Below are 16,227 nucleotides of genomic sequence, written 5' to 3' on the forward strand. Positions count from 1 at the left end.
ATATTTTAACCATTTGTTAACTGGAAAAAGACTCCTCATAAATTTGAATCAATTTCTTATATAAATAGAAAACAAGACCTTTATTGAAGTAACAACCTACATACCAAACAGTCTTGGATGGCAGGGATATTTTTAGAGAATTACTATGACCCTTAATCAATCTATTATGCAAAATATTGGGCAAAGCATAAAGCAAGAATAAAAGTTGAATCAGATAGTGTTTAAGTGTTAAAGAAAGAATTAAATTTCTAAAAGTCCTTAGTATGGCCTTTGAAATTACTAAATTCCAAGTGGCAGAAACTATTTGAAACAAATTGTTAAGCTGTGTTTAAAGCAACATAAACTTAACTATAAGCATTTATATTGAGCTGTGTGGTCAGAGAAGTTTAACAGGAAGGAAGCAAGACCACTTACAAGGTGTGTGATTTTTTTCCTGAGGGGCACCCAAAAAATTACTATTTTCTCCTTTTTCTGTTAACAAAATTGCCCCAGACTACACTACCATAAAAACTTTTTTTATTTTTTATTTATATTATACCCTGTTAAACATTACTGTAAATATTAACCAAGTTGGTACTTTAAAGAATTCACATCCAAAAACTGAGCAGCCATGTGAGAGCAAGAACATATAGAAAAAAATTATAAACTAAAATAAGTCTTCTTAACCTGACTTCTACGGACAGATCTTATAGAGTCCTTGAAATTAAATGGGAAGAAAAAAGTCCTTCCATATTTTTACTAATTTCTAACTGAAATTTAAGATTTCTCTGAATTATTTAAAAAATATTCTAAGAAGAGGTCCAGAGGCTTTATCAGACTGCCAAAAGGGTACATGACCCCCCAAAAAGTCAGAACCCCTGTTTTAAAATCTAGTACGAGGAAATCAGAAGAGCAGCAAAAAACATGACAGAGAAGGGCCAATAAGGCTAAAGAAAAACTTCCCTACATAAACAAAAACATCCTGAAAAATAAATATCTGACTAGACAGTCATCGTGAGACTACTCCTGAACCAGACTGTTCCATCAAGACATAGAAATGCAGTTGCTATGCAGAAAATTCAAGAAAATGAGGCTGGCTCTTCTTGCCATCTAGTGTGCTGATTGATTTAAATAAGATTATGGAAAGGACAATTTATTTTCAATTGACTTTTCTATTTAAAAAAAAAAGGTTGCATCATGATTATATGATATTTTGCAATCATCTGAAAAAAAATTCAGTGTCTGTTTCTTGTCCAACTCTGGAGCAAGGAGAATTCCAATTTTACAGAAAAACCTCACTTCTGTTCTTAAAATGACCAATTGGAGAACCACTATGCCTATCAGAATGCTAATCGTACAATTGAAAATAAAGGAAAATAACAAGTCAAAAAACTAGTATATTGGAAAAAAACCAACAAAAACTTAGGGCTTATATATTCTGTATCAGGTTTTTGATACAAGTAGAACTCATTATTTAAGATGTCAGCTCCAATTCTTTTATGGCCACTGAAGAGAGCTAACTAAGTTAAGTTGAAAATAGGATTTATAATAAAGAAAACACTTTTACTCTTGGATTTTTCTAATCTGAAAAACTCTAGTCAGTTTTCTAATTTATTCCAACTGTTAAAATACACACACACACACACACACACACACCCCACAACTGTCTTATTCTGGGAGAATAAGGAGCTGAAGGTAAAAAAGAGAAAAGAAAACAAAGGAATGGTCTTTTAAAAAAAAATTTCCTCACTTGTCGCTTATGGATTGCAGTTATTTCATTCCCTAAACTGTTGTTTTTGGTAGTGAATCCCCATCCTTATTATGGGAGAGGGAGGAAAAGGATGAAGTAACAGTAGCTCTAGAGAAATTTCATTTCCATCATTAAAGCCAGACAAGAGTTGCATCAGAATAGCACAACCCAGGCAATTACAGAGCTGATGAAGTGACATGCTGAAAAATTCTCTCTCCATATTTTTTCCAACTCTCAAATGAGTCTGCCCAGAGACTGAGCTGTGGAATTTTAGTAACAGCTGGTTAAATACCATTCTAGAATATGTTTTTCATATTACCCAAACACATCAGTTTGTCTCTTGATGGGAAGATTTTTTGTTGCTTTTATGAAGGAAATACCAATTATTTTTAGCAACTAGAGGAAACAATGAACAGTTGCAAGAGTCACTGAAGCCAGAAGTAAACAGTACTGTAAACAATGATTTCCAATAATAGTAGAACTGTATAAATTCAGCAAAACTGTATTTTCCAAAAAGGTTACAACTCTCTGGAAACATTTTTACAGTCTTTAAGCTTTCTTTCTTGAAAGACTACTAATTGTCAGATCAAAACAGATTATTACAGACAATACTAGTTAGCTTTTATGTCATCTCTACTTGTTCCGTCATCTTATAAAAATTTCAGATACAACGGCACCCACAGTTACACCTATTCTATTTCCATAAAGAGAATTTCAATAGTAGCTTTCAGATGCTTGTTTTGAAAATACTGTCAATTAGTTAAGAGTTCAACCTTCATTTCATTTTTATTCTTTATCTTCAAGAAATGAAAATCACCTACTAAATTATCTGCAATTCCTATAACTCTTTTCTGAATCTTAGTTTTTGATAGGTAGACCAATGTAACGAAATCTGTACTTTTCAGGAGGGTCATGGGCTTACAGGTGCCTAAAATGTCTGAAGTTCACTAGAAGTACATTGGAGCAGCTCTAATGATGTTGTTAAATTTTCAGTGTGAAAATTTACATCTCTAAAATTGGATCGGAGATTAAATTATTTTTCTATTGGTAATCAAATGTTAAGAAAGTATTAACAATGCAGATTAAATTTAACTATATGTACTGTACACCTTCCCTACACACTCCTAGCACACACCACATACAAATAAAAAGCCATTTTTTCAAATACAAATACTTCATGTTGAACAGAAAAATCTAAACTATTCTAATCGTTGTGGTTATAAATTAGGATGTGCATAAAATAATTTCATCCGTTTAAGATTACTCAAGAAATGAAATATAATTCATAATCTATTAACCTGCTTCTCCATGAGAATTAAACTCCTAATATTTTGAGTTCCTGTTATATATTTTACAAACAGTATTTCATTTAATCCTCACTGCATCTCAGGGATGGAGGTAATATTATTTATCCCATTTAACAGTTGAGGAAACTGAGGTAGAAGTTAAGTGACTTGTCCAGGATCACACAGCTAGCAAGTGTCTCCAGCCAAATTTGAACACATTTTCCTGACTCCATTTCTGCATTCTATCCACTTCTCCACCTAGCTGCAAATATATCATATACAATGACTATAAGAAGTCATCACTAAGATGTTATTTCTAAACACCTCATCACCCAACTACCTCCAGTAAAGTCCATAGCACTTCAGTAAATCTTAAAATGCTTTATTTTTTAATATATATAATGCTAGTTGTTATATATATATATATATATGTATATATTATATATATATATATATAAATGCTATATAAAATGCTAGTTGTTATATATATTTAAACTCTATTAAAATCAATCAAAAGGATAGAGCAGAGATACTTAATCTGAGTTCAATGATTAAAAACAGATTTTGAAAACTTTAATTAATTGTAATCCTGTATGTTTCATTTTGTTCTTTTAAAAACATGGCTCTGAGAAGGGTTCCATGATACTTGCAAACAAAAAAAAAAAATAAGAGCCCCTTTTGAAAAAAGGGAAAGGAAAAAGTAGAGAAAGGGAGAAGTAACAATTAATAAAATGATTGAAAGAAAAAAGAAGTGTTCCAAATCACTATTGATCAGAGAAATGAAAATTAAAAGAACTCTGAGATACTACTACACACCTGTCAGATTAGCTAAGATGACAGGAAAAGATAATGATGAATGTTGGAGGGGATGCAGGAAAACTGGGACACTGATGCATTGTTGGTGGAGTTGTGAATGGATCTAACCATTCTGGAGAGCAATATAGAACTATGCTCAAAAAGTTATCAAACTGTTCATACCCTTTGACCCAGCAGTGCTACTACTGGGCTTATATCCCAAAGAGATATTAAAGAAAGGGACCCACATGTGCAAAAATGTTTGTGGCAGCCCTTTTTGTAGTGGCCAGAAACTGGAAATTGAAGGGATGCCCATCAATTGGAGAATGGCTGGGTAAATTGTGGTATATGAATGTTATAGAATATTATTGTTCTGTAAGAAATGACGAGCAGGATGAATACAGAAAGGCTTGGAGAGACTTACATGAACTGATGCTAAGTGAAATGAGCAGAACCAGGAGATCATTATACACTTCAACAACAAAACTATATGAGGATAAATTCCGATGGAAGTGGATATCTTTGGCAATGAGAAGATCTAATTCAGTTCTAGTTGATTAATGATGAACAGAACACCCAGAGAAAGAACACTGGGAAATGAATGTGGACTACTTGCATTTTTGTTTTTCTTCCCAGCTTATTTTTATCTTTCTGAATCCGATTTTTCTTGTGCAACAAGAGAACTGTACAAATATGTACACATATATTGTATTTAAGATATGTTTTAACATGTTTAACATGTATGAAACTGCCTGCCATCTAGGGGAGGGGGTGGAGGGAAGGAAGGGAAAAGTTGGAACAGAAATGATTGCAAGGGACAATGTTGAAAAATTACCCATGCATATGTTCTGTTAATAAAGATCTATAATAAAAAAAGAAAGAAACGAAAAAGGAGGAAAAAGGAGGGGAAGGAATGAACAACAGAGGCAGATAGAAAGAGAGACAATGATTTAAAGAAAAGGGGAAATATGGAGATGCTCTTTAGGTCTAAGGTTAGGATGTCAGTTTGAAGTAAACTGTCTTCCTACCCTCATCGGCCTTCCAGCTATTCATTCCCTGGAGCAGCCAATATCCAAGGAAAGTAGTATTCAAGTGCCAATACTATATTTTGAAACTTTAATTAGCTGTCCAAGACTCTAAGTCCTAAAACCAAGAAACAGGTTTTTAGCTTTTATTTTCAGATCTCAAGGACTGAAAAAATTTTAAAGGTTTATTTTCTTATGGAATTCAGAAGGCTTTATAAAGGTACCAAGAAACTCTTTAGAGGTGTCAATTTTCTAGCCAAGTCCTGAAAATTCCTTTGATATTCAAAAGCTGTCAGACTGTCTTATCTTTTTCATTGAAAAAGATTAGATTGCTGGTTCTCCCAGAAAATTGCACTTATTTAATTATTTTGTGTCTTCAGCCTGCACTATCCTATAGACCTAAATCCAGCCTTTTTTTTTTTTGAGCATTTACTTTCTTAATAAAAATAACATGTAGGCACATATTCATGCTCTCATATGCTGCAGATGTATATGGGGTAACATCCCCTATACACATATACACAAAAGAACTGAGGAAGCTTCATAGGAATAAATTGCTCTTCTCAAATTTTCATTTTAGTGAAATACCAGGAGATAAATTGTACCCAAGGCTAGACTGCATTTCTATTTGTCTTTTTTACAGAAGAAACTAAGCCAAGATACTGAAATTATTTTTCTTTGTTTTAGACCAAAAGATTCCATACCAAAGATTTAGGTAGTTTTACTTTTTGTCTTTAACGCTAAAATTCATTCTGTTGTTTTAGAATGCAATATTTATATTTCTAATTCTATTCAACAAATATGTGCAAAATGCTTGAGGTACTGTGACTGAACAGATTTTTAAAAAAATCCTAGAATCCACATCAAATTCCCAATCCTCAAACTAAGGACATTTTTCATATGTTTAAAAAAATCAAACAAACAAAAACCAGGCCATCACTTTTGCTTCTTCCCTTTACCTACCAGGCATAATAATATTGGAAAACCCCAGCTTCCTGGTAATAGACACCCCATGAGTAAACACTGACGAGTACTCTCTTCTGATTTGTTCAATATCTCCATGCAGGAGTTGAAGAGAAACAGCTAATCCTAGAATAAAACAAAAAGAATAAAATCAAAATTGTAGCAGCAGCATAACATGGAACTGTAATGTTAGAAAAGATTAAATTCAAGTTTCTTCTTTCAAAATAAAAATTAAAAAGTTTCTTTGAAAAGTTATAACTTCCAATTGCAAGGAATCCAAAAATGTATTTGTTTATAAGCAAGAAATCAAGATAATGAAAGAATGCTGGAAAACAGAACAGGTAGTGGGCAGTGAGTCAACTATTGTATAAAACTAACTCCCTTTGAAACTAATTCGCAGAGATTTAGTAGCTGACATATTCAAAAGAAGTAATTTAAAGGAATTTTTATGAAGATTTATTTTATGAAGAACAAGGGTTCTATACATAGTCAATTTCTAAAATCCTCAGATCAAGGAGAATATATCAAGGCAACAGAGGAAAAAAAATTCAAATATGATAGAACACAACTAGAATCACACAACGCCTAGCATTGGCTACATTAAAAGATCACAGGAAAAAATGGTCTTTGCTATATCAAAGAGCAAAAGAACTAAAATTGTGACCAAAAATATCATATTCATCAAAAGTAAGCATAATCCTGAATAACAACAAAAAAAGTGAACATTCAATGAATTGTCAGACTTTCAGGATTTTGTTGCAAAAATACTTGAACAAAATGGAAAATTTGACATATAAGATACAAAAGAAATATAAGGTAAATGTCAAAAGCTCATTTCAAGCATTCAATAAGGACAAACTGCTTATGTTTTACACTTGGAAATGTAAACCATATGTATAAGATTGTCGTTAACAATTGAGTAGTTAGAAAGAAAGATTGAAGTAGAGCTGAGTATGTGTAATTCTAAAAAGCAAAATTATGCAGGAAAAGGTAAAAAGACTAATTAGGTTATATTAATGAGACGTGAGAGCAAGAATTGAGAGAGGAATTGGATGGGAGAGGAGGACTCGTAGTTCTGGAATCCTATTTATGTAGGGAATGAGTTAAAGAGGGAATGTTACATATATAACTTGAAGCATTTAGTAAAGAATAAAAGGAGGAGGAAAAAACAAAGATGAAGTATAGAAGGTATGCAGATTAAACAGAAATGGGATAAGATATTAATGAGAATGGGATGAAGAGGGAATGTGAAGATGGAGGGAGAGGAAAACAGAAGGACTTTCAAGGGTGGAATAGGTTAAATAACAGGGAAAAGTAGAAAATAAAAGTAAAGCAGAGGAGTCAGCAGGAATAGGAAATGAGATATATATATACAAACATAATAATAATAATCAGGAATGGAATTTATTAGAAAAAATGCTGGGGTAGCAATCATTGATCTCAGACAAAATTAAAGTTAACTAAAAAAGAAAAATAGGGAAACTACACTCTTTGTTAACCATATTAATCAATCCTGTTTTAGACTATTTAAAATTACTAGATAGTTTAAGGTTGTAACATTGCTGTGGTGTAGGAAATGAGTAGGATGATTTAAAAAAAATACAGCAAGACTCAACTTATGAAAGATGATGTTATCTATCTTCAGAGAAACAGAGAACAAATAAGAATAGTACAACCTTACATAGATGTATATGAATGTATATTATATGATTATAGATATTTATGTATGTACACATGTATATGTATATATAAATATATCCAGGTTAAATTGTGCCGTTCTTGTGGGAGGAAAGGAGGAAGAATGAGGAAAAAAGTATAAAGTAAAAAAGTACATAGCAGATAATATAGCATAGAAGAAAACTCACAAGCAAAGAAAAAAATGGACAGCTCTGAACATGAGTAGTATTTATTATATGGAATTTCTTGAAATGAAAATGTTTCATATTTTGAATCCTCTCATGTTCTGCTGTGCACATGGTAATATTTTTCTTTTTTTCTATTTTGTATTTAAGTTTTAAACAAATTTAATTTTTAAAAATGGTTCTGTAATGCCAATAAAAAAAAAAAACAACACATAATTTTATTGCATCTATATGTAGGTGGCAACACTGGAAAAAGCACTGGAATGATCTTAAGGTAATGAGAACCAGAATATAGCCTGATCCCACCTATGACATTTCCTATATTATCATGGACAAAAGACAACCAAAATTTTCTTTCCCTAAACTGAAAAGTGGAAATAATAATTTTCAGTTATTCGGTTCAGAGATTTCTTGAGAACATATATGAGCTTTATAAGCTGCAAATGCTTCACAAAGTTAAGTTGCTATCCAAAGATCAACAGAATGTTAAAAAGTAGATAGCCCTAACCTATATCCATGAACCAATACTTCTGTCCCCTGCCACAACATTCCCTAAGAAGTGGTTATGCAGTGTATAACCTATATCCCACTGCTTGCCATCTGGGGGAAGGGAAATTCTAGAAAGGGAGAAAAAATTTAACTAAAAATCTTGTTAAAAATAGTTGTCGAAAACTCTTTTTACATGTAATTGGAAAAGATAAAATACTATTTACAAAAAAAAAAGGCAATCATATAACTTCATCTTTTGAGACCATCAATTACAGATCAGTTCCACACAAGCAGTCTTTCCAGTTGTTGGCAAATTTTCTTTGACATTAACCCCCAATTTGTAATATGGCAACTTTCATCAACTGCTCTCAGTTCTATTATTTTCAAAGATGTTCTGCCTATCTCTGTTTCCTTCTGAACTTCTGTCAGTTCTCTTCTCTCTAATCTCCAATAATTTATGACTTCTTTGAGGATAATTACTAATTTAAAAAAAAATCTTCTTTGTATTCCCAGCACCATCACAGTGTCTGGCACATAGTTGGTATTTAATAAATGCTTGTTAACTTATTGACTTTTTTGCCTTAAAAAATGTTTCAATGATACTTTTTCTTTTCTTCTTTTCCTATGATTCTGTGGCTAATTTTGCTGTTGTTTTTCTGTCACATCTGACTGCACGTGACCACTTTGGGGTTTTCTTAGCAAAAATACTGGAGTGGTTTGCCATTTCCTTCTCTAGCTCATTTTACAAATGAGTAAACTAAGTTAAACAGGGTTAAGTTACTTGCCCAGCGTCACACAGCTAGTTAGAGTCTGAGGCTAGCTTTGAGATTATGAAGAGATCTTACTGACTCCAAGCACCCCACTCTACTCATTCAGTCACCTATCTTCCCTTTCTATTGCTAATACCTCAAATATAGAAAGAAAAATATCCTTACGACAAATAAATATATTTAAGAATGGGAAAATCCATATATTTGTCTTCTTCAAAAGTGTTTTTTTCTATATCTTAAATCCATCATTTGTCTGTCAAAGGGTAGGTAACATGCTATCTCTTTTCTGGAGTATTGGTTGCTCACCATCTTGATCAGAGTTCCTAAGTCTTTCAGAGTTGTTTTTCTTCACATGTTGTTTAAATTATTCTTGTGGTTCTTCTCACTTTCCTCTGTTTCACTTCAGAGCTGTGGAACTCTTTGTCCATTTTTAATACCTCATCATGAGGTCAGTCAATCCTCTCTTCCCATGTTGGTATCTGTTATTCCTTTTCTTTCTTTTTTTAAAAACAATTTCAAACTTCTCTAGAAAACAACAGCCCATATTTATGAAAACCAATTCTAGCAGTGTGACTGCGAGGCATTAAATACATCAGTCTCCAAACAATGAAAAATAAATATAACACAGAGAGCAATGGAGTGACTTGTGAAGGCTGTGAACAGGCTATGACATATAACTAATATGGAATTTCAAAAAGAATGTTAAAAGAAAAGGCTGATTTAAAATAATGGGAACCTAGATAAGATAGGGACATATATGGAAGGTGATATTTTATTTTATAATTGTGCCAGAAAGGAAAGAATGGCAATATTTAGCATGAAAGGTTCTGTAAATTCAAATGAAAGCCTCAGGAGAGGTCACTTCACAAGTGTCATTTCCAAGTGGTCCAATTACTCCAGAAGAAGAGCTGGGTGACAGAGAAACCTAATCAGGCAAAATTAGAGAACCCTGAATGTTTGCCTTCAATATTACTGAGGCTTTCCTATGCCATCAGATTCACTTTCACAAAATGAAATTACAATACAATATATAACAACAAAATGAATTTACTTAATCAAAGACATGGCAACTAAACTGTTTATTTAAAATCAAGATGCACAAGATCCCTTTCAAACAACAACAACCATGCTATTTAAATAATATTTTTGACTAGTACTAAATAATTGTTACCACAACTAAAACTTTAAGAACAAAATATTTGATGTTAATAAGAAAAAGTTCCCCTAAGTCTCTTACAAATTTTACAATTTCAGCACTTTCATGAATAATAGCTGTTTCAAGATAGAAATGGTTTATGAAGTTGACAATCTTCTTATTCATTCCTTAATCCAGTTTTTCCCTCCCTTGATGACCATATGTATTCCCACAGCTTAAACTATCACCCTTATATGGATAATTCCCAAACCAATATCCATAGATAGTTCTGCTCTCTCTAAATCTCCAGTACCACATTTTCAACATTTTGTAGACAGTTGAACTAGATATTCTGTTGATTTCTCAAACTCAAAATCTAAAATTCCATTTGTCCTTTGCACCATACAAGGCAGATAATCCTTTTCATTTCCTTATTTATGTTAATAATACTAAGTATTCTTTTAAGCTCCAAATGAGGGGGTCATATGATAATCTTTACTTTCCCTAGAAAATTTCTCTGAGTTCTTTAATCTACCTTCCTTTTCTGGGAGAATGAGCTCAACCAATGGTATTAGCCTGTAGCTCTAGTTCTCTATTTGAATGGAGAAGAATATTATATAGAGTTGATCAGGGTAGTATTCTGAGACACTAGATGAAGGAGGTACATCTTCCAATAATGAGCACAGATATGTAGATTGGCACCTCATTGAGAGGATTAAAGATTTCTCCTAAATTCTTAAAGCTTGTACCGAGATTTGCATATTGTTGAATATAAGTGGCTAAATTTCTGCAGTGGGAGACAAATTATGGTTCCAAATTTCCCTTTTGTTCTTAATATACTGCAAAAACTTTCCTTTTTTTGAAGAACTCCTAACAAATTAAGCACAGTAGATGGCAGCAGAGCTAAGAGCAGACCTAGTTATGGAGGTGGGGCAGGGAGCCCAATGCACTTAATAATGGCAAAGAGAGGAAAGTGGCAAATCCTTTCAACAATGTGACTCTCAGAAAAGCTTGAGCAATAAGTTCAGCCTCTTAACTACAGAAGAGAAGAATTTCTGAACAATCTAAAATTCCTGCAGATTTTGGGAATCCTTCCTTTTAAGGGAGAGGGTCAACTCAGAAGAAATGAAAGAGAATTTTATCAATTTCTTATGGGGTACTGAGAGTTATTTACATTGTTTTGTATTTTTCCTGGTGTAAAATAAAGGCTGTCTTATTTTTGGTATGCACTGTTACTTTGAGTATTGAAATAGGAGCTGGAACCTTTTAACCACATCTACAGAGATGTATACATTAACTATGTCCTGAAGTTCCAAAAGAAATATTTAGATAGATGTAAAATGAAGGGTAAAGAAATAACTTGGTGAGCCATCCTCAGTATGTAACTGGTACATAAAACTCCACAGCTTATGTTTATAAGTCATAGGATCATGCTTTGGAATCAAATATAGAGATAGATTCCCTTCCTTTCATCTTTCTTCCTTCCTTCTTCCCTCTGCATTCTAATAAAGAACAATATATTTCCAATGCATACTCAGGTGTTTAATAAATTGGTAGTTTTGTATAGCAACCAAGGCTCTTCTTTCTAAGGTTATTCTTTTAGAGGCGTTTTATGGAGTCCTATTCTTAGAGTAAACAAAGTAGCTAATTCAGCATTGTTTAGAGTTAGCAGCAAAATTAATTTCTGAATACATCAGCAACTGTAATAAACTCAGTAACAAAAAGTAGAGCATTTGCACCAGTACATAAATGAAATCTAGTGCCTACTATTATGTGCTATTATTAAGCTTACTATTTATGAAGCTTTGTACATGACCATTTCTTTCTTTTTCTTTATTTCATGTTTTATTAAAAATTCAACATTGAACACATTAATATGAACTAACCAAACTCGCTCAGTGACTGCAAATTAATTTAAATATAATCATAACCTTAATTTTGTTTCTGTAAGCCTTCAAGAGAATTTTCTGCAGGGCCATATTTTGCAGGAGCCATGAAAATACACAAAATGAAATACCTATAGTTTAACTAAAGGTCCAAAAGGGTCCAAAGATTCTCTACATGCCTCATATATGATTTCCAGGGTCTCAAAAGCATCAGTGTATTAAATCAAACTCATTAAAATTTCATATGCAAAAATACTTATTGCATGATCTTTGGAAATAATGATATGGGACTTTAGAGATTAATATGAAAAGAAGACTTTTTTTTAAAAGAGTCACTTTTAATAAATGAGGATAAAATAACATTCAATTGACAAATATGCATGAATATGTGGTGGAGCTGGTGAAAGCAGTGGGCACAGTGAGCTCTGGGGGCCATGCTCAATTACATTTTCCATAGTGAATAATAAATGTCTGGAAAAGAATTTGACCTTGGATTGTTTTGACTGCATGGAGATAGAAATCTATACACCAGATCACCTCATAGTGAACAATGAGATTTACCTTCCTATAAGAGAATTTGACTTTGGGTACAGATTATACAAGTTCTCCTATTCCCCAGAGTTTCTTACCTCCTAGCTAAATATTCTTATTTCCTTCAACCAGTCCTCCTAAACCATGGAAACAAAGGCTTTTCACCATCTTTGATGCTTTCTTTTAAATTTCTCTCCAACTCATCAACTGATTCCTAAATCATGCTTCCCCAAACTAAACACAGTATGGTGTGACTCTGACAGAATATACTAAGGCTATCACCTTCTGAAAGCTAGATCCCTAATATGGGGTATCCCAAAAGTCTTAATATAACTAGCCAATAATGCTGCCTAAAACTGCTCTAAAACTTTCAGGAAAAGGACTTATATAATATGATAACATGGAATTATCTTCTTGTGATTCATACCAGTCTTATTCTTGGAAGTTATGTCTTTTTTATATAATGGTCATTTTCTGTACCAATGAAATAAAGGAAATATGGTGGTATGGAGGCAGCTAGATAGATGGCTGGGCCCAAAGTCAAGCAGAGTTTAAATCTGGCCTCACACACTCATTAGCTATGTGACTCTGAGCCAGTCATTTAATTTGTCTGCCTTAGTTGCCTTAACTGTGAAATAGAGAGAGTAACAGTACTTACCTTGCAGGATCATTGTGAGGACTGAATCAGATAATATTTGAAAAGCACCTGGTATGTTTATTCTCTCTCTACCCAATTCTTCCTTCCCTTCCCCAAGGGAAAAAATTTTTTTAGAGAGGTTTAATTTTCTTAGATCACCGTAATTACAAAAAAAAAAAAAAAGTTTATCGGAGGTTGCTAAATAGAGCACCAGTCCTGGAGACCCAAGGACCTTAGTTCAAATCAAACATTTAACATTGACTAGCTATGTGAATGTGGGTAAGTCATTTAATCCAATAGCCTTGAAAAAATAAAATTAAAAAAATTTAAGTGCTTATAAATTAAACAGGCTCACACATTCACATTCCACTTATAATCTAGGTCATGGGACCTATTCAAAACCTCCTTAAAAAAAAAAAAAAAACTCTTTTTACTAAGAAAGATAAGTAAATGAATAGAGGCTAAAAAGAGAAGTACAGTAAGCACATAAGATTTATTTGATAAAAGTTCCTTTGCCAGCAGCACAATAAAGGCTCCCAGAAGGAAAATATAATAGTAATGGCTCCTAGACATAATTCCCTATAAACCTTTAAAATTACAGCTTTCATTCATTAAGTACAAAGAAAACTCTCTGACTATGTATTTATTCTGATGTAGACTTTTTTTTTTTAGCATCACACTTATTGAAGCCAAGTTTTAAATAGCTGCCCCTGAGTTTATAAACACCCAAAATTAAAGTACACAATCCCAAGTCGCAAACTAAAAAGCATAAAACAGTCAAAATGTTTACTCCACTGATGTAATTCAAATCAGAAGAGAATCTTCATGAAAATAAAGAGAAAACATATGTAAAATAGCTTAATGTGTTACTTATAAGTCCTAATTAAGATCTCTCTTTTTTTTTTTTAAACAGGAAGCCTTATCCAAAGTCTCTTAAGTGCCTTTATTGTTAGATGATTAATAAATGTTGATTGATTAAGGTCCTATCCATACTAAATATTATCACATGAAGGATTTTTGTCCTCTTTGATCTCATTATTGCACAGAAGACTTGAGAAGGAAATCCTTTCAACAACTATACTATAGATTACAGATTTTAGGAGTTTCAGGATTAAACACTAAAATGGTAAGCTAACCTGTCCAGGCTCATTGAAACAATTTAGGTTATGGTAGAGTATGAAACCACATTATCTCAGGGGTCCTCAGACTTTTTAAATAGGAGGGCAGTTCACTGTCCCTCAGACTGTTGGAGGCTGACTATAGTAAAGACAAAAACACTGTTTTGTGGGCCTTTAAAGAAACTTCATAGCCCTGGGTGAGGGGGATAATCGTCCTCAGCTGCCGCATCTGGCCTGCAGGCCATAGTTTGAGGACCTCTGATAGATTCTAAGGCTAATTATCCAATACATTATACACTAATTGAACTTAGTGATTACAACCAATAGTTGTCATAAACAAAGGAAAAATAGTTTTGAATTACATACTTGTTTTTCTTATTTTTCCCAATAATAGATTTTTTTCATAAAATATAACTAAGACATAAAAAAATCATCTTTACTCTCTACTTTTAGCATTTTATAAAGTCTTGTGATAATCTGAAGAACATATTTAAAAAAAAAAAAGAAACATCATACTATTCTTCTAAGTACCAATTACAGTCAAATATAGAAACCTAAATTAGAGGGCAACCAAACTTGCCCAATTCATTCAAGAGGGTACTAGAATTTATTTCAGAATGGTGGAAAAACTGAGAACCTACTGAGAACCAGAGGGAGGCCAGGGAGGCAAGGGTTGGGATAGAGAGGAGAGAGAGACAGAGTGAGAAGAGAGTCAATAAGGGAAGGAGAAGGATGAAGAGGGGAGGGAAAGAGAGAAGGAGAGAGGGAAGGAGAAGAAAAGAGGGAACAGGGAATGGAAGAGAGAGGAGAGAAGAGAGAGAGGAATAGAGATCAACAGGGAGATCTAGAAAATATACCATTCACAACCTGCCATCTAGGGGAAGGGGTGGAGGGAAGGAGGGAAAAAGTTGAAACAAAAGGATTTGCAACTGTCAATGCTGAAAAATTACCTATGCATATATCTCATAAATAAAAAGCTATAATGATAAAAAAATAGCTAACAAAAAAAGAAAATATACCATTCATAAGTGTACATGAGAAATATAGAATATGTTCAATAAAGAAAGAAAATGTTTTAATTCTGGCCAAGAAATATAAAATAAAAAAAAAAAGAAAAATAAACCAGTCATATAATTTCTTTTGGTATTTTAAGAATAGAACAAAGAGAGTATGAGATGGTATGGGCATATAAGACTCAACTTTGTTTTTGATCTTTGAGGTTTGTTGATCACTATCTCAAACAGAAGTTGCTATATCATTAACTCAATTTCCAGAAAAGTTATCATGTAAGACCCTACAATGTTACCACAAAATAATATGCTTTTTTTAGGTATGTGATTTTTGTATTATCACCAGTGTACAACTATATCCTGCTGGTAGCAATTCAAATTACAAGGTATTTCCTGAAATAGGTCACATTTATGAGGCACTCGATTTTTGTTGGTTTAATAAAAAAGGAACTAAACAACCCTTTTCCGCAATCTATATAAAAATGCCCTATTACTAAACTAAAATAACTAAAAAATGCATCTCTTACTAAAAAGGGGGAATATATATATATATGTGTGTGTGTGTGTGTGTGTGTATATAGGTATAGTATGGGGGGAAAAGCTAACTGAAAGCTTAAAAATTAGCTACTAAGAAGTTAATATTACATCATAATAGGTACACTATAGAAATGGTAAATGTTATATGTAAGGAAAGTTTATACAGTATGAATGGTGTGTATGTATGTCTGTGTGGTGAGGGAATATGTATAAAATGCTATCACAAAATATCAATACTTAGAGCAGTAGGACTATATAATACCATATCTGTTTTATTTAAACACTTGGCTAATGCTGTTGTTCCTAGATGCTATATGAGACATGAGAGTAAGCAAGTTTCTCAACATATCAGAAATATCTGAAAACTTTATAAAACTTTTAGAGTGAATAAGAAAATCAGGAGACTTGGGGAATTTTTGTAAATAGTCTTAAAAATATTTTAGCACATGATTTC

General features: G+C 32.7%; 1 protein-coding gene across 7 annotated transcripts in view; it reads right to left on the reverse strand.

Moving 5' to 3' along the window:
- The window catches only part of DOCK4 (dedicator of cytokinesis 4), a 500,144-nt gene that overhangs the window by 189,831 nt on the left and 294,086 nt on the right, over nt 1-16,227 (reverse strand). For all 7 annotated transcript variants that reach the window (XM_031938825.1, XM_031938828.1, XM_031938827.1 and 4 more), the window contains exon 13: nt 5,799-5,924. In XM_031938825.1, coding sequence (XP_031794685.1) covers nt 5,799-5,924 — 126 coding nt within the window. The remainder of the gene's footprint in view (nt 1-5,798; nt 5,925-16,227) is intronic.

This window comes from Sarcophilus harrisii, chromosome 5 (assembly GCF_902635505.1).
Source record: "Sarcophilus harrisii chromosome 5, mSarHar1.11, whole genome shotgun sequence".
NCBI classification, from domain to species: Eukaryota; Metazoa; Chordata; class Mammalia; order Dasyuromorphia; family Dasyuridae; genus Sarcophilus; species Sarcophilus harrisii.